The 24,057-nt window shown below is 42.0% G+C and overlaps 1 protein-coding gene across 1 annotated transcript in view; it reads left to right on the forward strand.

The window, feature by feature from the left end:
* EDAR (ectodysplasin A receptor) overlaps positions 1 to 10,668 on the forward strand; it is a 40,296-nt gene extending 29,628 nt beyond the window's left edge. The window contains 1 exon segment of the mRNA XM_090271785.1: positions 10,192 to 10,668. Within this exon segment, the coding sequence (XP_090127911.1) occupies positions 10,192 to 10,514 (323 nt within the window). The 3' untranslated portion in view covers positions 10,515 to 10,668.
* Positions 10,669 to 24,057: the final 13,389 nt, after the last annotated feature.

Here is a 24,057-nt window from a genome sequence, read left to right on the forward strand (position 1 = left end):
TGCATCCCTGGGATGAATCCCACTTGATTGTGGTGTATGATCTTTCTAATGTGTTGCTGGATCTAGTTTGCAGATATTTTGTTGAGGATTTTAGCATCTGTGTTCATCAGCGATATTGTCCTGTAGTTTTCTTTCTTTGTTGTGTCTTGACCTGGTTTTGGAATTAGTGTAATACTGGCTTCATAGAAAGAGTTTGGGAGTTTTCCCTTTTCTTTGATTCTTTGGAATAGTTTGAGAAGGTTAGGAGTTAGTTCTTTCCTAAATGTTTTGTAAAATTCACCAGTGAAGCCATCCAGGCCAGGGCTTTTGTATGCTGGGAGTTTTTTTTTTTTATTACTGTTTCAGTTTCACTCTTTGTTATCAGTCTGTTCAGGATTTCTACTTCTTGATTCAGTTTTGGAAGATTATGTGTTTCTAGAAATTTGTCTATTTCATCTAGGTTGTCATGTTTCTTGCCATACAGTTGTTTGTAATAATTTCTTACAATCTTTTGTATTTCTTTGATATCCATTATGATTTTTCCTCTTTCATTTCTGATGTTGTTTATTTGGGTTGTCTCTCTTTTTTCTTGATGAGCCTGGCTAAAGGCTTGTCGATGTTGTTTAGCTTTTTAAAAAACCAGCTCCTGCTTTACTTGATCTTTTGAATTGTTTATTTAGTCTCTACGTCATTTGATTCTGCTCTGATCTTGATGACTTTTTCTTCTTTCTACTTGCTCTGGACTTTATTTGTTATTTTTCCTCTAGTTTTTATAGCTGTAGGGTTAGATTTTTTTACTTGAGATTATTCTATCCTTTTCAGATAGGCCTGTATTGCTCTGAACTTTTTTTTCAGGACTGCTTTTGCTGTGTCCTGTAGGTTTTGGGTTGCTGTGTGTTCATTATCATTTGTTTCCAGAAACTCTTGATTTCTTCCTTGATGTCATTGTTAACCCATTCATTATTTAATAGTATGTTATTCATTCTCCATGAGTTTGAATGTCTTTAAGTTTTTTCCTTGACGTTGGTTTCTAGTTTCAAGGCATTGTGGTCTGAGAAGATGCATGATATAATTTCAATTTTTTTGAATTTGTTGAGGCTTGTTTTGTGTCCTATCATGTGGTCTGTCTTTGAAAATGTCCCATGTGCATTTGAAAAGAATGTATATTTTGCTTCTTTGGGGTGAAAAGTTATATATATAATTAAGTCCATTTGATCTAGTGTGTTGTTCAATGCTTCAATATCCTTGGTGTTTCTTTGCTTTGAAGATCTGTCTATTGTTGATAATGGGGTGTTAAAGTTCCCTACTATAAGTGTGTTGCTGTTGATATCCTTCTTGTAGTCTTCTAGTATTTTCCTTATATATTTGGGTGCTTCTATGTTGGGTGCATATATGTTTACCAAGGTGATATCTTCTTGATGGATTATCTCCTTAAGTATTAAGTAATGCTCTTCTTTGTCTCTTTTTATGGCCTTTGCTGTGATAGAGTTTATTTTTGATAGTTATGTATTTATTGCCATTTTAATGTTCATAGTTTTGATCTTCTTTTTCTTAAATAAGTTCCTTTAATATTTCATATAATAAGGGCTTGGTGATGATGAACTCCTTTAGCTTTACCTTGTCTGGGAAATGCTTTATCTGCCCTTCCATTCTAAATGATAGCTTTGCTGGATAGAGTAATCTATGTTGTAGGTCCTTGCTTTTTCAACATTTTGAATACTTCTTGCCAATTTCTTCTAGCCCGCAAAGTTTCCTTTGAGAAATCAGCTGACAGTCTTATGAGAACTCTTCTGGTGGTAATTATCTAATTTCCTTTTGCTGCTTTTAAGATTCTCTCTTTATCTTTAACCTTTGGCATTTTAATTATGATGTGTCTTGGTGTGGTCCTCTTTATATCCATCTTGTTTGGGACTCTCTGTGCTCTCTGGTCTTGTATGCCTATTTCCTTCATAAAATTAGGGAAGTTTTCTTTTATTATGTTTTCAAATAGATTCTCAGTTTCTTGCTCTTTCTCTTCTCTTCTGGCACCCTTATGATGTGAATGTTGGAACGTTTGAAGTTTTCCCAGAGGCTCTTTACACTGTCCTTGATACTTTGCATTCCTTTTTCTTCTAGCTGTACTGATTGAATGTCTTCTTCTTTCTTATGTTATAAATCATTGATTTGACTCTTGACTTCATCCACTCTGCTGTTGATTCCCTCTAAATTGTTCTTTATTTCAGTCAGTATATCCTTCATTTCTGCCTGGATCCTTTTTTATGCTGTTGAAGTACCCACTGAGCTCCTTGAACATTCTTATAACCAGTGTTTTGAAGTCTGCATCTAATAGATTGCTTATTTCTATTTTGTTTAGTTCTTTTTCTGGACTTCTGTTCTTTCATCTCTGCCATATTTCGTCTCCTCATTTTGACAACCTCCCTGTGCTTGTTTTTATGTATTAGGTAGAGCTGCTCTGACTCTGTGTCTTGGTAGCATTGCCTAATGTAGTAGGTGTGCTGTAGGGACCGGTGGCACAGCCTCCCCTATCTCCCAAGCTGTGTACTCAAGGTGCTGCATGTGGGCTGAGTACTCCCTCCTCTTGTACATGAGTCTTGATTGCTGTCAGCAGGTCAATGGGAGGGATTTATCAAGTCCAGACAGCTGGTAGGACTGGCTATGACCCCTGGCCAGCAACCACCTCCCTCAATGGCTTGTGGAGGTGGTTGGGTGTTGCTCAAGTATGGTCTCTAACTGTTTGCTGGGTGCACAAGCTATGAGGTTTCCTGGGGATTGCAGACCAAAGTCAGCCTCGACCTGTGTTCTGTCTGGGGCCCCTTGGCATAAACTATAACGTGACCTGCAGATGGCTATTGCCTGTGCCAGGCCTGGGGCCACTCAGAAAGAGGTATGGGAGCTGGGCTCAGTTGTTTCTTGTTTGAGCAGATTTAGGAAGGTCTGAAGCCTGCAGCTAGCCTAGCCTTTCATATGGAAAATCCATGTTGCCAGCGTGGGAAGGTTGCTTGAGTGGGCCCCTAGGTTGGATGGGGTGGACCCTCAGGTAATTGTCAGTGCAGAGCTTACCATATGAGTAAGGTTGATGGAGATTCAGATATGGTGCCTTGCTCTGTGACTCTGTGTGGGGAAGAGCTCAGCAAAAGTACAATAGCCACTGCCTAAACTTCTCTCTAGAAAGAAGCTGTACCCCAGCTCTCACCCTGATGAAAGACACTTCAGTTCCTCCCCATATGCCACTGGTGCCCTTCTAGGTGCTGCCCCAGTGCTGGAAACCAGAGAGAGTGAGTCTGAGTAAGTCCATGTGTCATACCAGGCCCTTTAAAAGAAGAGGCCTGAGGATCCTGGAGTTTCTTACACCAACCCAATACCCACTGGTGTTTACAACAAGACGTTATGGGGACTTATCTTCCTGGAACTGGAACCCTGGGCTGGATGGTCTGGTGTGGGGCTGGGATCCATCACTCCCAAGATATCCCTCTGTTTTCTGTCCACCACACATGGATTTGGGACCAGCCAGTTCCACATCTCCATGTCTCTGCCTCCCTGTCCTTCATACCCATTTGGATGAATGTGGTTTCTTTAACTTCTTAGTTGTCAGACTTCCATACAGCTTGATTTTCTGATGGTTCAGAGTGATGGTTGTTCTACTATTTTAGCTGTAATTTTGCTTTGGTTGTGCGAGAAGGCAAGCTGGGTTTTCTTATGCCTCCACCTTGACTGAAAGTCTTCCAATAAAAAATATGGAGTTAATTTTAATTTTTATGTGAGACTTAGGTTGAGGTTATTTTTAATTATTTATTTACTTATTTATTGCCAATAGATGTCTGACTGTTTCTGCAACATTTGTTGAAAAGGCTATCTTTCCTCCATTAAATTGCTTTTGCACCTTTGTCAAAAATTAGCTTTGGCATATTTGTGTCGGTCTATTTTCTGAGTTCTCTGTTCTTTTGAGTTGATCTACTATGTCTATTCCTCCACCAAAATTACATAGCCTTGATGCCCATAGCTATATGTCTTGAAATTAGAAAGACTGATATGCTCCCACTTTTTAAAAAAAAATTGTTTTAGCTATTCTAGTTACTTGTTTTTTTCATATAAATTTTATAATAATTGTTTCTATATCTACAAAATATTTTTCTGGGATTTTGACAGGAATTGTAGCAAACCTGTATACAAGGTTTGGGATGTCTGATGTCTATACTATGTTGATTTTTCTAACCCATGAAAATGGTATGTCTCTTCTTTCATTTAATTTTTAAAACATTTCTTTCTCCAGCATTAGGTAGTTTTCAGAAGTCCTCTAGTATTTTGTTACATTTATACCTAAGTATTTCATTATTTTTGAATGATTATAAATAATATTTTACTTTAATTTTAGTATATGTTTTAATAGCTCGTATATAGAAATACAATTGATCTTTTTGTATGTCTATTTTGTAACCCATGACCTTGCTGAAGCCACTTATAAGGTTTGGGAGTTCTCTTTTAGATTCCTTGAGATAATCACATCTGCAGATGGGGACAGTTTGATTTCTTTTTTCTGATCTATATGATTTTTCTTGCCTCTCTTGACTGGTTATAACATTAGCACTATGTTGAATGAGAGTGATGATTGCCTTGTTCCCGATCTTGAAGGGAAAACATTCAGTTTTTCATCATTAAGTATAACATTAGCCTAGGGGTGTTTTGTAAGTAATTTACATTACTTTTGTGAATAGATCACAAAAATCTACTTAATCTATTTTGAAGATTTTATTTATTTATTTTCAGAGAGGGAAAGGGAAGGGAGAAAGAGATGGAGAGGAATGTTGATGAGTTAGAAAAACATTGATTGGTTGCCTCTCACATGCACCCAATTCAGGCACGTGCCCTGCCTGGAATAGAACCAGTGACCATTCAGTTTGCAGGCCAATGCTCAATCCACTGAGCCACATCAGCCAGGGCTACATTATTTTTAAAATATTGAACCAGCCTTACTTCCCTGGAGTAAAACCTACTTGTTATGTGTATATGTGTTATGTTGAATTATATTGGTTAATATTTTGTTGAGGATTTTGCATCTATATTCATGATGGATATTGGTCTGTAGTGTCTTGGTTGGTTTTTTGTTGTTGTTGTTGTTTTTTGTACTGTCTTTATCTGGTTTTGGTATCAAGCTAATACTAGCTTTACAGAATATGCTGGGGAATGTTTCCTCATTTAATTATTTTCCATATTTTATATAGAATTTGTGTTTTAATTCTTTGAATTTTAGTAGTGTTCTCCGGTGGAACTATGTGGGCTTGTAGGTTTTTCTCGGGGAGGGTGTTGATTTTTAAAACTACAGACTCCATTTCTTTAATAGTGATAAGGCTATTCAAATGATCTACTTCATATGGGGTGAGTTGTGGTAGTTGTTGCTTGTAATATTCCCTTATTATCTTTTTAATGTCTGCAGGGTCTGTAGTGATAGCTTCTTCTTAATTGCTTGATAGTGGTAATTTGTGTGTGTGTGTGTGTGTGTGTGTTTTCTTTGTCCGTTTTACTAAAGATTGGTCTATTTGTTGATCTTTTCAAAGAACTGGCTGGCTTTTCATGTTTACTTCTATTGTTTTCCTTTTCTCAACTTCATTGATTAGTGCTCTTATCTTTACTATATTTCTTCTTCTGTTTACTTTTGGTATGTTTTACTAATCTTTTTCTAGGTGCTTGAGATAGGAGCTTAGATTACTGATTTGAGATTTTCCCTCTTTTGTAACATGTATTTATGATATAAGTATACCTTCATATTGCTTTAGGTGTGTCCTACAAATTTTGATATGTTGTATTTTCATTTTCAATTACTTTTAATATTTCCTTTGAAATTTCTTTGTCTCATGGATTATTTAGAAATGTGCTGTTTAGTCCTCATACCACACCCAATGCATTAACAGCAGAGCAAGACAGAAACCAGCAGAATAGCGGAGCTCCCAGAATGCAGTGGGAGGTCATCACTGTGGAATTACTCCCAGTGCCAGTGGCTCTCCTCACCAAGGGAGGCAGGATACAAATCAAGAACTGACTGACTGCCAGTGACTCTTCCCAACCTGGGAAGCACCAATAGCCTCTGGTTGCAGACCCTTCCAGAAAGATGAGGACCACACATCTTTCCTCCCTCCATACCCACAAATTTTCTTAGAAAGGAAGTCAAGGAAGCTGGCAGAAACCTAATAAAGGTCTCTGAAAAGTGTTTCTCCATTTGAAAAATAAACCATATCTTTAAATGCATTAACTCCATGGGAAATACATGTAATGAAACAAACTAAATCTCTGCCAAAAAAAAAAAAAAAGTGTGTTGTTTAGTTTACAAGTGTGTGAAGATTTTCTTATTATCTTTCTGTTATTTTGTTGTTTCATTTCATTGCGGTAGGAGAATATACTCTGCATACAATTTCAATTCTTTTAAATTTTTTTGTTGAAGTATATGGCCTCTATTTGAAAAGAAGTTATTGTTGGATGGAATGTTCTATAAATATTGATTGGATCCTTTTGGTTATTTTTAAAGTATATTTTATTGATTATGCTGTTACAGTTGTCCCAATTTTTTTCCTATGCTCCCCTCTGCCCAGTACCCCCTTCCCTCCAGCAGTCCCACCCCCCCTTAGTTCATGCTCATGGGTCTTGAATGTAAGTTCTTTGGCTTCATCCTTTCCTATATTATTCTTAACTTCCCTCTGTCTATTTTGTACCTACCAATTATGCTTCTTAATCCCTGCACCATTTCCCCATTTTTCCCCCTCCCAGCTGATAACCCTCCAAATGATCCCCATACCTATGATTCTATTCCTATTCTGGTTATTTGCTTTATTAATTTTGTTTTTATTTTTTAGATTTTGTTGTTGATAGTTGTGAGTTTGTTGCCATTTTAATGTTCATAGTTAGAGCTTCTTTTCTTAAATAAGTTCCTTTAACATTTCATATAATAATGCCTTGGTGGTGGTGTTGAGTTGTATATTATTGCTGATTTCCTTCTAATTGCTCTATTAATTACAGAGGAAGAGGGTTTGAAGTCTCCAACTATAATTGTGGATTTGTCTACTTATTCTTTCAGTTCTATCAGCTTTTGTATCACATATTTTGAAGTTTTGTTGTTTGGTGCATACACGTGTAGACTTGCTATGTCTTCTTAGTGAATAGACCCTTTTATCATGATGTAATACCCCTCTCTATCTCTGGTAATTTAATTTGTTCTGAAGTCTGCTTTATCTAATGTGATAGCCACTTCTGCTTTCCTTTTATTAATATTTACATAATATATCTTTTCCCACTATTTTACTTTCAACCTGTCCATATTATTATATTTGACATGAGTTTCTGGTACACAGCATGTCACTGGGTGATTTTAAAAATTCACTTTGCCAGGCTCTGTCTTTCTATTGAAATTTAAACCTTTTACATTTAATGTAGCTATTGCTATGCTAGGGTTTAAGACTGCTATTTTATGTTTACTGTGTGTTTCATCTGTTTTTTGTTTCTCTGCTTTCTTTTCCCTGCTTTCTTTCGAGTCACTTAAATATACTTTAGAAATCCATTTTGATTTTTTTGAGTGATGCATTTGATGTGTTTTGAGTGAATCTTTTTCCATATCTCTTTTAGTAGTTTCTCTAGGAATCATACATACATAATTTATCGCCGTTACCTGGTGTCATTATTTTACTAGCTGGAATAAAGTACATAAACTTTACCTTCCTATGTCCTTCCTGTTTATAGTAGTAATATATTTAGAACCACATCAGTTACATCAGCTGACAATAATAATGCAGAAACTTAGAAAAAGAAAAGAAAACCTATTATATTTACCGCATTTTTTTTACTATGTTTTTTTCCGATGTTCCAAGGGTTATTCTTTTATCATTTCCTTTTTGTTTAGATACTTCCTTTAGTCATTCTTTTAAGGTGGCTTTGCTAGTGACAGATTTTCTTAGTTTTTCTTTATCTTGAGGATGTCTTGATTTCCCCATCATTTCTGAATTATATTTTCATTGGGTATGGGAAACTGGGTTAATAGTTCTTATCTTTCAGTGCTGGAAAACTCTCTGGCTTCCAAGTTTCTGATCAGAAATCCACTGTCATTCTAATTGCTTTTTCCCTATAAATAAGTTGTGGTTTTTCCTGGTTGCATGTAAGACTTTCTCATCTTTAGTTTTCAGAAGTTCATTTGTGACATGCCTTGATATGACTTTCCTTGGGTTATCCTGTTTGGAGTTTTCTCAGTTTCTTGAATCTGTACACTTTTGTTTCTTTCCAAGTTTGGGAAATTTTCAGCCATTTTTTTTCAGCTCCAATTTCTTTTTTCTCTCCTTCTAGGACTCCATGAGACAAATGTGAGATCCTTTGTTGTAGCCTAACAGATCCCTGGGGCTCTGGGTTTTTCAGTTTATTTTATCTCTATTGTTCAGATTTCTATTATGTAGCTCACTAGTTCTTTCCTCTGTCTTTATTCTCCCAGTAGCATATTTAATGAGTTTTTAGTATTGGTTATTGTACTTTTAAGTTTTAACATTTCCATTTGGTTCTTCTTTATATTTTCTATCTTTTGCTAAGGCTTTCATTATTTTTTAACAGAGAGGGGAAGGGAGGGAGAGAGAGAGAGAAACATTGATGTTAGAGAGAAACATCAATCAGTTGCCTCTAGCATGCTCCCGGATCAGGATCCAAACCCACAACCCAGGCATGTGTCCTGACTGGGAATCAAACCCGTGACGTGTCACTTTGCAGGTCGATGCCCAGCAAACTGAGTCTCACTGACCAGAGCAGGCTTTCAATTTTTTTTGTTTCAAGCATGTTTGAAATTACTCCTAAAACATTTTAATCACGTCTTCTTTAAAATCTTTGTTAGATAATTTTAATATATCTTATGTTAGTGCTGGCATTTATTGATGATCTTTTTTCATTTATTTTGTGATCTTCCTGATTCTTTGTATGAAGAATGAATTTCTATTGAAACCTGGACCATTTTTTGAAACTATGAATCTTTTTAAAGCCTTCTATGTAGCTGGCTTCCTGTGATGCCTCAGTGGCAGGGGAAGGGGGTGTCTCCTTGTTACTGGCAGATGCAAGGAGATGTTCAAGTTCCCACTCAGCCTTCACTGACATCCAATCATTCTCTTCCTTTTATTGCTGGTTGGAGGGTGGGAATCTCTTTCTCCAAGTGGTCTTCACTGACACCATGGTGGTTGGGAGGCTTATTTTCAGCTGATAATAAGAAAGTCCAGGCTCCCTACTTGGCCTCTGACACCACCCTGGTGCAGTGTTACAGCCTACTGAGGGTAGGCTCATTCAGCCTTTGCTGGCCTTGGTGGTGGTGGTGCCACAGTTTTTCTGCAGTGCTTGGCTGTCATAAAACAATTATCTAACTGTTTTCTTCTTACTAAGCTTCTCTTTTCCTAGTGCTTTAATTAGAGAGAACAGGCTTTTGTTGGAGCTCTTTTTGTTATTGTGGGAATTTAGATTGCTGAATCCTTCAGCTCCATGTTTTGGATGATGAGGCAAAAGAAAATCCAGGAAACTCACCATTGTCCTGAGATCCTGAGCAGTATTTTTTCTCCACTTTCCAGAATCCTCTTATGTTTGCTTTATACATTGTGCCAGGACTTTAAGCTCTACTTGCCTGGAAAAATAGGGAAAAACATGCCTAGCTCATCTTCCAAAAGTGGAAATATATCACTTTTTAAAGTGCTTCTAGGAGAGTGTAATGTATAGCAAAGTGTGAGAACCACTGAGATGGCAGTGACTTGGCTCAGATAACACAGAGTCTGGGCTGCTTTTGAGAGGACCTTTCCCAAAGGTGACTACTGTTCCCGTAAAAAGACCATGGTACTATGTCTTTGACCTCCTTTCAGCCCAGGTCCGAGTAAGACCGAGTTATTCAATTAAAGGTGGCCTAGATTGAAGGCTTTAGCGACTGCTGAAAACAATCTTGAGGGGATTCATATGAATGTAACTCAATATGGTTATGGCGGTTATTTTCCTAGGAGGAGAAAGGTCATTAATGGCATTAGGGTTTATGGAGAGACTTATCATGGGTCTGCCAAAGTCCTGGGTGGTGTTTGCCTTAAGCTATGTGTTTATTTTGAGTGGTTTTCTGCATCTGTGTTTTGTTTTACAGTTTTTTAGAGAAGGTTTTAAAAATAATTTTAATGGTATTGGGCTTCTGTTAACTGCCACCTGCAACATCTGACTGGCCCTTCATCTCCGCAGGCCTCAGCCCCACAGAGCTGCCCTTTGATTGCCTTGAGAAGACAAGCCGAATGCTCAGCTCCACGTACAACTCTGAGAAGGCTGTTGTGAAAACATGGCGCCACCTTGCTGAAAGCTTTGGACTAAAAAGAGATGAGATTGGAGGCATGACAGATGGCATGCAGCTCTTTGATCGTATCAGCACTGCAGGCTACAGCATCCCAGAGCTGCTCACAAAACTGGTGCAAATTGAACGGCTAGATGCTGTGGAGTCTTTGTGTGCAGACATACTGGAGTGGGCCAGGGTCATGCCACCTCCCTCCCAGCTACCCACTACATCCTGAAGAACATACTTTTGGACTGTCCTTGTTGGCATGCACCAAGGATCTAATCAGGGTTTTGGAGCTGTTGGTGGGGCTAACAGACTGCCAAGAATCAAGGCTTTTTGTACTATGTCACCAGGGTAGGCCTTAGGCTGTTCCAAGGAAAAAGAGGAAATGAGGCATCTCTTCCAATCTAACTAAAGATAAAAGATTAAAGCTAGGATAGTCCCAGCTACCCATCTGCACCTCACCAGATAGAATAAATATTTATTCAGCCAACCAGCCCACTTGCCATTAAATCATTTGAGGAATATTGCTGGGTACTCAAATGAGCCAAACAATGTGAGGATGACAAAGGTGAAGAATCTGGTTTAAGGAGGTTACAACCCAGTGAGAGACGAAAGATATGCCTATAAATCACTTTGCTAGAAGATATCAAATAATCTGAATGAGAGGATTCTAAGAAAATGCAATGAAAGTTCTGAGAGAGGGAGATGGCTTTCCACTGAGATGATGAAGGAAGATCCTCATGATGAAAGCAGCTCGAAAGTTTGGTAAAATGGCTGTAAAATGCAGATACCCCACTGCAGGCATTGTTTCAGGTTCAGTACAAGTGGCTTCATTTGGATACCTTTGCCTATTCTAGAGGTCATCATACTTTTACAACCATTCTAGTCACTAATGGAAAAGCTCACCCTGCAGCCTGTTTTATGTCACAGATATGCAAAGCATGTATTTGTCCAATCAGGGAGATCTGTGCAGTAGTCAGTTTCACTTACTTCATGGGTCCTAGGCCTGGGAGCCACAATGTGTTTTTTATTACACATTAATTGCCTTCCAACTCTCATTCTCAGCCAGATTTGACCCTTTGGGGGCAGTATTTAAATTATGTGTCAGGCTGTTTTTGCTTCAAAGAGAAATGGGTGGTGAACTCGGCTTAGAATGGGAAACGATGACTTCCTAAGGGTTCAGCCACATATCGATTTCCAGAGTGTTCGAGACTTGTGGATGAGCCACATGGGGTGAGAGTTTTAAGCTAAAGGCCAGTCAGGGAAAGTAGAGCCCCCTGTGCAGGGAGAGCCTGGGCTTGGAGTCCAGGGACCTCGGTCTAGTTGTGCCAACTTGGGCCATTTTCTTCACCTTTACTAGGCCTCGGTTTGTCATCTGCAAATGAGAGGTTAATCTGTTATTCTATAATTACAGGAAAAGTAAGGTTCAATGAGCAAAAGGAACATGGAGCTATAGGAAATGCCAGCCCTTTGAGGTGTTCCAAGGAAGTGAATACAGTGTGAGTCATCAAGTTAAATGGGAATTTAAAAACCCTCAGATTTCAAGTTTTCACAGTAATTGCAATTGTTTGGCATACATTCAGAAATGAAGTTAATAAACTGGCATTGTTCTTGGCAGACTCACTTACTATACCTGCTATTGCCAGAGTTCGTGAGCCAGGGTAATGATCACACTAGAGTTTAGTGTGGAGCTCACTATTGAGCTCCCTAATGACATGTCTCACTGTAGTTATTACTAAATTAAAATCAACCTCTTATTTATAAAGCAATGTTTTTTTAAATTACAGGTTGCACAACTGAGGAAATGCTTTGAGGAAGAAAATCAGTTATGTTTAAAGGCAACAAGCAATTTCCCACCAATGAATGTAGAACAGACTATGATAGAATCATAATCAATACTTAATATCATCATATACTGCTGTCTATTTGCTGCTGTTTGTCAGAACCTATTTGATATATCCTGCAAGCTAAATACACCATGGCAAAACTTAATTACCCTTTTTAATTCCCCCTGAAAACCTGGGTGCCCCTTTCCCCTGCTTATGATAACGATGATGAGGATCTCCCCCTTAATTAGAATAGAAATGTCACATGTGAGAAGCATACATTCCCAGGATAATAGCTTGCAGCATCCCTGAAATAGCATTTATTTTCAGTGAAGGAGCAGGGGTGGCTACTTCTCTGGCCCCCCTGGTTGGAGGATGAGGGGAGTGCCCTTGGTTCACATTGTTGAATTCTGGGGCCAGAAGTAAGCCTGCATCAGATTATGTTTTATTGACTCTCAATCTACCATTTTTAGGGAGCTAGTTAATCATTTCTTTGTCATTTACTTATTTGGAAACAAATCCAAAAAAAGTTTACTTCAATAAGTGTTAACCTATATACGGAATTTAAATCAATGAGGCCATGATTATTATTGACCAAACTAGAACTCCACCCTGACATTTTGTATGGAGACAATCATTATTTTTGTTATACTTAAAAACATGTAAAAACACCCCAGGTTAGAGCTATGGCCTGTAGCCAATGAAGTCTGAACTGTCATTTTTTTTGTCTAATTCTGTATATATAACTTATTATATATTACAGTTGCAGTAAACAAACTAATAAAAAGGAGAGCTACAGACTGCTGCAATGTGAACTCTTTGGGATGGGAAGGCAGGGGAGTGGAAAAGGTTCTGATTGCACTCTTCTGGTTATTGCACTGTGTATGATGAGACTATAGGATTGGGACCAGTCAAAATGTTGTGGCATGGGCCATTTACTCAACAGAAGCAAGGATTACAATAAGATAATGTAAAAAAAATACTTGGAGCATTACTTTCCAAGTCGCCATCATTAATTTATAAGGCATTGATTCACTTAGCTACTGTTGTGTAACATACTGCCCTAACATTCATTGGCTTAAGCCAACAATCATTTGATTATTATACTCAGGGGTCACTTAGGTTCCCAGCTGATCTAGGTTGGCCTAAGTTGGTTGTGGCTCAGCTGGGGCTTCTGTCTGCTGGAATACTTAAACTGGGATAGCTCTGCTCCATTGTCACTCCTCAAACCAGTCATCTAGCCCAGTCCTTCATCATGGCAATGACAGAAGCACTAAAGTGAGCAATGACAAAGTTTCTTTAGGCCTAGCCTTAGAACTGACTCACTGTCACTTTTAGCTCATTCTATTGGCCAAAATTAGTCTTATGGCTAACGCCCAGTCCAGGGTAGGGCACTAGACCCCACACTATCTGTATGAGGAACTGCAAAGTCAAGGAGAAAGGTAATAAATTGGGACAAATAATGCAAACGTCCACAGGTGTATTAGTTTCTTACAGCTGCTGTACCAAATTACTACAAAACTAGTGGTTTAAGGTAGCACAGATTTATGATCTTATTGTTCTGGAGATCAGAAGTCCTAAAATCAAGTTTTCAGCAGGACTGTGTTCCTTATGGAGACTTTAGAAGAGAATCTATTTTCTTGCCTTTTCTAACTTATAGTGTACTTCAATATTCCTTGGGTCATGGCTCCCTTCTATCTTCCAAGCCAGCAATCGCATCGCTTCAACTTCTGCTTCCATCACCGCACGTTCTCCTCTTACTCTCACCTTCCTGCTTTCCTCTGTCCCTTATAAGGATTATAATCCATGATAATCTTACCATTTCAAAAATCCTTAATGTAATCACAACTACAAGTTCCTTTGCCATATAAAGCCACATATTCACAGCTTCTGAGGATTAGGAGGTGCACCTCTTGGAGGGGCCACTGTTCTGCCAATGACAGTAAGTATGTAAGTGGTTGTGGAATATAACAATATAATATCTCAGAGAAAGCACTAATAAAGCATGATTTCCAGCTGGGTCTACTTTGTTGTGAGGCTAAAATGTAAACTGAGCAGTGCTGCTTTCCTGTGGAGAACAAGGAGAAATGGACTGGTCTGCAGGTGCTCCGTAACAAGAGCTTCACCTTTGAATGGGTGAGCTCTGCCTTCCTCCACTTCCATCCTCAGTGGTCCAGAGGGGATGTGCCAGAGTCGCAGGAATCCTCAATTTGAAAAGGAGGACTTTACTTTATTCAGGGCTTTCTCAGACTTAAAAAAAAATTCTAGTGAATCATTCACTTTGGTAACAACGATGGTTTCAGAAGCTTAAATGAGCTGTTGACTTTGTGTAGACCAATTGACTAAGGTGCATGAGGTCTGTCCAAAAAGTACGCAGCCACATTATATGAAAAATAGACATTTGCTGAAGAAGATACAAGATACAAGAAACATTGTACAAAGGACAACAATGCCTCAGTCTCCTTCAAAGTAGGCACCTTAAGACCTCACACAGTTCTCCCAGTTGCCATCAACTGCCCTGTTGTATTTTCCTGAATCTCATCAACAATCTGAAATCTCTTCCCTTTCAAAGGTGGTTTTAGTTTTGAGAAAAGCCAGAAGTTGCAGGGCACCAAACGTGGACTGTAGGGGGGCTAAGTCACCTGAGTGATTTGACGTTTCACAAAAAAAAAACCACACGAGGCATGATGCATGAGTGGATGTGTTGTCATGATGAAGCTGCCAGTCACCGCTGCCCATAGCTGCAGCCTTCTGAATCATCTGAATAGTTTCCATGGATGAATGTTCAAACTTAATGCAAATTTTGATGCAGACTCATTGCTCTACTTGTTCAATTATTTTGAATATGACTGGAAAAAATCCAACCATTGTTAATATGAGAATCGGTTATGTGACATTGATGTAACGTGGTAGCCAAGGAGAGAGGACTGGAATGCACGTGTGTGAAGAATGACAACTTCACTGTACTAGTCAGTGGGGGCAGTAGGCACCCATGTGTGAACATGTATACTGTGTGGCCATCACATTCAAAATGACTGAGTACATTTCTCATATCTTGTATCTTTTTCAATAATTGTCTCTATTTTTCATATTACATGGCTGGGTGTTCTGGAAAGACCTCTTACATCTTGCATTTCCTAGTAAAAAGCTAAAATCCGGGCACTTCTTCCCACGTATGTTAGAGTATTTTATGAACCAGCAATACCTAGAAATAGCACAAGTGTTACACTTTTGAGGATCAGAGGGGTCCTCAACTACATGTTCTGGTGCCATGATATCTCATGAGGAGCTGAAGTTTTGTAGGTATTTTATTTTTAAAAAACCAGTAGAGGGATAACCAGAGAATAAAAAGGAGAGAGAAGATTTAAAACCTTTTTCCTGAGAGTTATTGTGAGCTTGGCCTAGTCCTCAAACTAAGTTACCTAGTGACTCTATTAAGCAAGGTTATTCATATGGGTTTTTTTTTTTTATCTTGTTTTCATAATTCTGATCAGTATCATTTACACAGGGATATCTTCCTATTCATTCACAATTACCTGTTGGGACTTAAAAGAGTTTCAAGTTATTTCTTTATGTTTCAGTTTTCTCATCCATAAATGGGAATAGTGGTATTATGTTGCATTTAGAATTGTGAGAACTGAATTAATATATATGAAGTACTTCATTTGGCACGTATAAGGTTCAATAACTGTTAGCCATCATTACATAATTATTATCTAATCTTTATAAGTATAGAAGTTAATAAGCTAACTGCAAAGAATTTTCTAAATGAAATTAGGGTAGGAAAGATGATTATAAGCCTTACAATGATAACCACTGGGAGAAATATAGGTGTAGAATAGAAGACAAAGGAAGCCGGTCCAGCTGGAGAAAATGGTGATGTGCAGCTTGCTGCTGTCCGTGGTGAGACACTGGAGAAGGGGCAGCAGAATCACCAGAGGGGAAACCAGCAACTTTAAACCTGGAATAGCCTTATGCCTCCAGACCCTGGACTAATGGCACTCTGCAGGAAGAAAGGTAAAGGGGGCCTCTTACAATGCAGAAACTGGATTGGTTTTTAAAACCATCTATCCAAACATCATAAATAACTGGTGTTAAATTATGTTGATATCTAAGAACAAAGCAGACATCTTTCCACTTATCTGCAATTCAAAGTTTAGCATGTAATACAGAGAAAAAAGAGTACTTAAAAACTGCAGCACATCAGAAAAAAAATTGTTACATATTCTAGAGTTAAAGTTAAAGACACCTGCAGGCCTTTACTCAGTAAACACTTTAGGAGTGTTATAAGAAAATTACCAAATCTTCCCTTGATGTTAGTAGGAGATTTTTTAAAATAATTTTTAATTTTTCAATCACAGTTGACATATAATATTGGTTTCCAGTATGCAGCATAGTTGTTAGATATTTATATAACTTATAAAGTGATCCTCCTGACAAGTCTAGTACCCATCTGACACCATACAGAGTTATTACAGTATTGACTGTATTTCTTATGCTGTATTTTACATCCTCATAAGTATTTTGTAACTGCTAATTTGTACTTCTAAATCCCTTCACCATTTTCACCCATCCCAGTAGAAGTTCTATGTGGCATTGTGGTAGGCAGTTAGACAGACATGAGCAGAACAAGGGTGATAGGCCAGGTACAGAAGGCCACCAGGGTAAAAGGCCCTGGGTGCCTAGCAACAGGCAAAACTAAGAAAACAAGGACCTCACCCACAGGGTAATCTTTTCTCCCCTAGCATATCATTGGGCATGTGGTTTAGACCCCCTAACCTTTTATGCAATCTGAACCCTCCCCTGACCTTTCCTCCTCTGGCATGTTGCTGGTCATGCAATTAGACCTCCTTAGAGGGGAAATGAACAAGGAGGTCAGAGAATAGCCCTCAAGCATTAAGCCCCCAGGAAAATGAGATTCTGATCTTCATCAAATACATCTAGGCTTCAGTTGTGTTCCAGCTCCAGGCCCAAAAAAGCAGTAAAACCATGTGATGGATGCCACTGCTTCCTCGGGACCAGCTGCAATGACTAATGATGCCCTACCTTGGTGCCGACCAATCAGTAGAGACAGCAACCCTGAAAGGACACACCTGGAGAACTGATGAATTGAGATCCTCTTCCTGGACCTCTGCTAAAATCCCCACCCTTAAAAGCCCTTTGGATGAAGATCCAAGGGCTCTTTCTCCCAGCGGCATGCCCATGCCTTTCCCATCCCTCACTCCCTCTCCCTAGGCATGTTTTGTTTGCCTCTTTCTCTCATAAGCTCCAAGGGCCCTTCTTTTGCCTCTGTAACTTGTTTCCTGAGCCCATACCTTCTAATCTCACTTCTTTTACCCCTGTGACTTTCTAAATAAACTTTCTCTTCTAGTTTGAGTCTTGGCTCTGAATTCTTCCCTAGTCAGAATGCAAGTACCAAAGCTGTTGAACCAAGGCCCAGTATGACCCCAACAGACCAATACTTGGTGCTGTCCTCACCATTGCTAACATCATCAGCCCCAATTATGGAGATATGGTCTCCAGGGGAACTGACTGTTTGTTAAGTATCTTTTTAATTCCATCAACAAGTCAAATGGTCCTTATTTAATGTCAAATAAAAGTGTTGAGTGAACTAAAAATTAGTCTGGAGGCTTTGTCTAGAAATAAACGATAAAGATTTATTCAAGGGTCTTGGAGTTCGCAAACTGAGAACACAGCAAGGCAAAAACCGAGAAGTGTTCTAAAGAAAAAAAGTTTAGACTTCCTATCAAGATGGTGATGTAGGCAGGCATGGAATGCCTCTTCACACAATGACATCAAAATTACAACTAAAATATAGAACAATGACCACTCATGTTGTTACAGAACCCCTGGGCTGCTCCAGTTGAAAACAAACCCACGGGCTCTTTAGTTAGGGGCCCGATTGCCTGCCGCCAAAATTATAACTCTCAATACCAGAGTTTGGTGAAAAGAAAAAGAATTGTTTATTTAACAGTTATATAGATTTAGTTATTTGCGGATTTCTGTTGTTAAGTCTTATGCTCTTTAAAATACCCACAAACACATATCCTTGCCTCCCCCCCTTCCAAACCAGGCTAGTTTTAGGGAAGTCAGAGAAACCGTTTCCCTACTTTCCCAACACAGTTCAGCTTTACCAGCAGCTGCCAATCATTCAATCTGATTGGGGAGGTCCTTTCTGTGCTGTGGTGCCCTCCAGCTCTCAATGCAGGACCGCCTGGATTCTCAGCCTCCTTGCAAACTGCCTTCTTCCTGCAAACCGCGCAGATCTTCTCTCCTTCTCAGAACTGCATGGCGAGAGCCTCTTAAAGCAGCCTGGAGACTCCTTCTCCAAGCCACATGGAGCAGGCCCCTTCACCAAGCCACGTGGAGGGAGCACACGAGAGAGCAAGAGAGCGAGAGCGAGCGCGAGCGCGCGAGTGAGAGTCAGAGAGCGAGAGTCTCAGAGTAAGAGCACGAGCGAGAGCCAGAGAGAGTCCCAGAGTGCCAGAGCGAGAGCCAGAGCGCCAGTGAGAGCCAGAGCCCAAATGAGAGCTTGAGAGAGTCTGCTAAAATGTCTGCAGCTGCTTATATATCCCTGACTGCGTCATCTGACGCAGTGGGCGTTGCAAACAGTTCTGACCATTCACAGACCCTTACGTAGGCTCTGTGTGCTTTCCATACCGTCCCCTGGTTCAAGACTCCTCCCATCCGCCTGAGGCTTTGGATGCATTAAAGCCATTTGCATAAGAAAGACAGTAGCCACCAGCCTCAGGCATGTGGAAGCATTTGAAAAGCTGCTTACTTCTCCCCATCCCCCAGCAGCAAACTCTGGGGATTTTTGGACTCCCTTGTTTCTGTCGTCGTCGTCGGCAGCCGTCCGTCTAGAAAGACGATGGCGTAGCTTCTTGAGAGACTATCTGCACCGCCGAGAATGGCTGTGCAGTCCGATTCGGGAGTGACAATCCCTGGCACACTTGTTACAGGTGAAGGCAGATGGCTGTTGTTGCTGCTGTTGACGCTGCTTCCGCCTCGATCTTTTCTGGGCCGCCTCCTCGTTGCGCGCAGCCTCTGCACGTGACGTACCTTGCCTGACCGCGAGCCTCCAGGCTAGGCGGTCGTCTGCTTGAACTTCCCATGTGTTGAGATTGATGGAGCATTGTGTCATGTCCTTTTTGCAGATGTCTTTGAACCGCAGTTTTGGGCGCCCTGTCATCCTCTTGCCTTCTGCTAGCTCGCCGTAGAGGAGGTCTTTGGGGATACGGCCTGCATCCATTCTTTTGACATGGCCGAGCCACCTGAGGCGTCTCTCGCTAAGAACTGCATGCAAACTGCTCATATTGGCTCGCTTCAGCACCTCGGTGTTGGGGACCTTATCCTGCCAGGCGACATGCAGGACGCATCGTAGGCACCTCATGTGGAAGCTGTTGAGTTTCCTTTCGTGCCTTGCGTAAGTGGTCCACGTCTCGCTGCCATAGAGGAGAGTGCTGAGTACGCAGGCTTGGTAGATGCGCAGTCTGGTTTTCTCAGTGAGGCTGGAATTGTTCCACGCTCGCCGGTTCAGTTTGGCCATAACTGTGGCTGCCCTGGCGATTCTCCGGTTGACCTCCAAGTCGACTGACAGAGAGCTCGAGATGGTGGACCCGAGGTAAGTGAAGTCGTTGACAACCTCCAGGGTGTATCCGTCGATGGTGATGCATGGGGGAGTCCCCGTGCCTTGAGCCATAACATTCGTCTTCGTCAGGCTGATGGCTAGTCCGAACTCCTTGCATGCGTGGGAAAGGCAAGTGACTAGCTGCTGGAGTCCCTCTTCGGAGTGTGATGTCAAGGCTGCGTTGTCGGCGAAGAGCATCTCACGGATGAGCACCTCTTTGACTTTGTTCTTGGCTCGTAGACGGGCCAGGTTGTAGAGCTTGCCATCGGATCTGGTGTGAATGAAGACACCCTCGCTGCAGTCCTTAAAGGCGTATTGGAGGAGCATGGAGAAGAAGATTCCGAACAGCGTAGGCGCGAGGACGCAGCCCTGCTTTACTCCGCTGCTGACTGGGAAGGCCTCAGAGGTTGCGCCGTTGTAGGACACCGTGCTGTGCATGTTGTCATGAAAGGACATGACCACAGCAAGCAGATGTGGTGGACAGCCAATCTTCCGTAGCAAGCTGAAGAGACCGCTTCGACTGACCAGATCGAACGCCTTCGTAAGGTCGATAAAGGCGAGGTAGAGTGGTTTATGCTGCTCGTGACACTTCTCCTGCAGCTGGCGTAGGGAGAAGATCATGTCCACTGTTGATCGGCCAGCTCTGAAGCCACACTGGGACTCTGGGTAGACGCGGGAAGCAAGGGTCTGCAGGCGGGCAAGAGCGACCCGGGCGAATACTTTGCCGACGACGCTGAGGAGAGAGATGCCCCGGTAGTTGTTGCAGTCGCTGCGGTCTCCTTTGTTCTTGTACATGGTGATAATGTTGGCGTCTCTCATATCCTGGGGCATGTAACCCTCCTTCCAGCAGAGACAGAGTAGATGGTGGAGCGGCTGTAGCAGGGCTGGTTTCCCGCTCTTTAGGATTTCTGGAGGGATTCCGTCGCTTCCTGGTGCTTTCCCGCAAGCAAGGCGGTCGATGGCTTTGCTGAGCTCTGCCGCAGTAGGTGGGGTGTCTAGCTCCTCCATGACTGGTAGGTCTGGGATGGCGTTAAGAGCAGTGTCTGTTACGGTGTTCTTCATTGCGTACAGCTCGAGGTAGTGCTCGGTCCACCGCCGCATTTGCTGTTCCTGGTCAGTGATGACCTCACCTGTCTTGGACTTAAGGGGGGCGATCTTGGAGGGGATTGGGCCTGTTGCCTTCTTGATACCCTCATACATTCCTCGTGCGTTGCCTATATCGGCGGCTTCCTGAATGCTTCTGCACAGGTTTAGCCAATAGGTGTTGGCACAGTGGCGGGCGGTCTTCTGGACTTTGTTCCTGGCAGCCCGTAGAGCTTGAAGTGTACTGGGAGTGGGCGTGACCTTGTAAGCCAGTAGGGCCTTCCTCTTAGCCTCGATCACGGGTTCCATTTCTTCCCAGTGAGCCTCGTACCAGTCAGCGTTCTTCCGCTCTTTCTTCCCGTAAGCAATAATGGCGGAGTTGTATATGGCGTCGCGGAGACGTAGCCAATTAGATTCGATAATGTCATCTGCCGCCACTCCCTCGCCGAGTGCATCTTCCATCTTGTTGATGAATTGCTGGGTCTTAACTGGGTTGCTGGCACAACTGGTGTTGATGCGTGGGCGACCCTTCATCTTGGAGTGGTGCAACCTCTTCGGCATTATGCGCACCTTGCTTACCACGAGGGCATGGTCCGTGTCGCAGTCTGCACTGTGGTAGCTGCGGGTGAGGAGGGTGCTGCCAATATCCGTTCTTCTGGTGATGACGAGGTCAAGCTGGTGCCAATGGCGGGAGCGGGGGTGCCTCCATGACACCTGGTGGATCTCACCTGTTTCTGTAACAATGTTAGAAACAAGGACATAGTGACTCCCAAACCAGTAGAAAGTCATTAGTAACAAAGGGCAAATGTAATTAAAGGGCCTTAAGGGCAAATGTAATTAGAGGGTCTCTGAGAAGAGAGTTGACAGCACCGGCATATCTACAAATCACAGAAAGGCCATTTAGATAGCCGTGTTAGATTGTAACTCTGGAGTAACCAGTAATGGAGAAACGGGGAAGAAGGAGAGGGGAGGGGGAGCTAATTGCGTTAGGGCGGGGAAGCTAATTGCTCACACTTTAGGGCAAGGAAGATAATCACTTTAGGGTGGCAATTTCAGGGTGGGGAAGCTAAGACTATAAAACCAGTTTCCTTTGTCTACTTGGCGCGCACATTCTCCTGGCTGTGAGGGTGCGCCCGGCTCTGCAGACTCGTGAATAAAGGCCTCGCTTTACTGCTCAAGTCCTGTGTCCCAGTTTTTATTGTGAGCGTTTCTCACACTCAGAACTGTCAGAAATCAAGTTGAATGGAAGTCTGACAACTAAGAATTGAATTGATGGAAGTCTGACGATTATGGAGTTAAAGAAACCACATCCATTCAGACTGGTAGTAGGAGGGCAGATGCAGAATGGGCTTGTCTCACACCCGTGTGTGGTAGATAAAATTCAGGAGGGATATCTCAGGAGCAAGAGTAACAGGTCCCCCCAACCCAGGGTTCCACTGCCAGGAAGATAAGGCCCCACAACTTCTGGCTGCAAAAACCAGTGTTAGAAATAGTAAAAACCGAAACCAAGGAAGCTGAGATGCAAGATTTATTAAGGGGAACCTGCTGGGCTGTCTCAAAGGAGAGAAGAGCAGCTGGCGTACAGGCTGACAAGGTTTTAAAGGGAGGGATAGAGGATGACTGGAACAGGCTATCAGGGCGCCTAGTGATTGGCTGGGCCTGGGGGTAATGGCGGGAACAATGGGTTGAGTCTGGGGGTAATGGTGGGCACAATGGTGGGAACAACGAGGTACTTGCTTTTGTTGGGTATGTTGCTCGGGAGAAGGTACTTGGTGATTTATTGGGCATGTTGCTGGGGAGAAGAATAGAATAAGGGAGTAGAAAATTTTCTACCTCCTACTGGTGTTCTGCAAGATTTAAGGAACTTTTCACTGGACTGCTCAATAGCCATTGTTTGTAGTTTTTACTTCCTGCTAATCAACTTATTGGGTGGGGGTTTTGAGGCTCTTATTGAACCTAAGATTCCTGCCTTTTGGTTGTTTTTAAGAGCTGGGTGATAAGGAGGGCAGGGACCGGAAAGGGGTCATCGATCTTTCTCCGTAGCTGCTTCCTGCTGAGTGGGGGCGTTGTTATTGAGAGGGGGTCCCTGGGGGTCTTAAGGGGGGCCGTATTCCCCTTTGGCTATTGTGGAGTTGGTTTGTAGGGCTAGATAAATTTCACCAACCTTCTGGTTGGTGAGGGCTTGGATGCGGTTTTGTAGGAAATTAGAAAAAAGGCGGAGGATACAGGGCCCAAAGGCTAGGGCAGCAAGTAGGAGGGTTAGAGGGCCTAAAAAGGGTAAGAGCCAGGAGATCCAGTTGGTTCATAGCCAATGGTCCCCAGATTCTGTCTGCCATTCCCGGATTTTCTGGGCCCGTTCTCTTAGCTTTGCCGCCGCGTCGCGGACCAGTCCAGACTGGTTGAGATAGAAGCAACATTCCTCACCTAGAAAGACACAAACGCCCCCTTTTTCCATGGTTAGGAGGTCTAAGCCCCTGCGATTCTGGAAGGTAACTGCCGCCAGTGAGTCAGTTTGGTCCTGTATGTGTACTAATGATGCGACAATGTCATCTAGGGACTTTTGTAAATCTTCTGAGAGGGTGTGAAAATAGGTGAGGGCGGTTGCTAAGCCTCCTACTCCTGTGCCCCTATTCCTGTTGATATACCTGAAGCTACAAGAAGGGGAATAAGCTGAATTGCTCTTTTGACCTTGAGGGGCAGCGGTAGAGTGCTGGGAATAGGTAGCGGGGTGTCCGAGGGAACGATGTCTAAATTTGGGGTGAGGTAGACCAGGGTGCAGGTCCCTGTCCAATTGGTAGGTAGGCACATATAAGTGTTGCTCCCACATAAGTAAAACACCCCTGCCTGAGTAATACAGGAGGATATGTGAATGAAGAAGAGGTGTATGAGGGGATAGGGAGGGCGTGTTTTGCCCTGTTCCGGCTTGGCGCTCCAGATGCCAAGCATTGAGGATAGGGCTGCACCTATTAGGGGTGAAAGATAAATTCTGTGTTTTCTAGGAAAATGAGATGAAACTGTTGGAGGCGGGAAGGGGAGAGGTGATATGTGGCCTTGTTAGATACTAAGTCCTGGAGGTTATGTGGAGACCTAATAATAACCTTGTGACCTAAGGACAGCTTTTTGCTTTTTAAAGCTAATATTGCCTCAACTGCTAGAGCCCATAGACAGGAGGCCCATCCTTTGCAGGTGGGATCTAATTGTTTGGATAGGTAAGCTACAGGGGCAAAGGAGGGTCC

The sequence above is a fragment of the Furipterus horrens genome, unplaced genomic scaffold, assembly GCF_987537825.1.
Source record: "Furipterus horrens unplaced genomic scaffold, mFurHor1.1.pri manual_scaffold_3, whole genome shotgun sequence".
NCBI classification, from domain to species: domain Eukaryota; kingdom Metazoa; phylum Chordata; class Mammalia; order Chiroptera; family Furipteridae; genus Furipterus; species Furipterus horrens.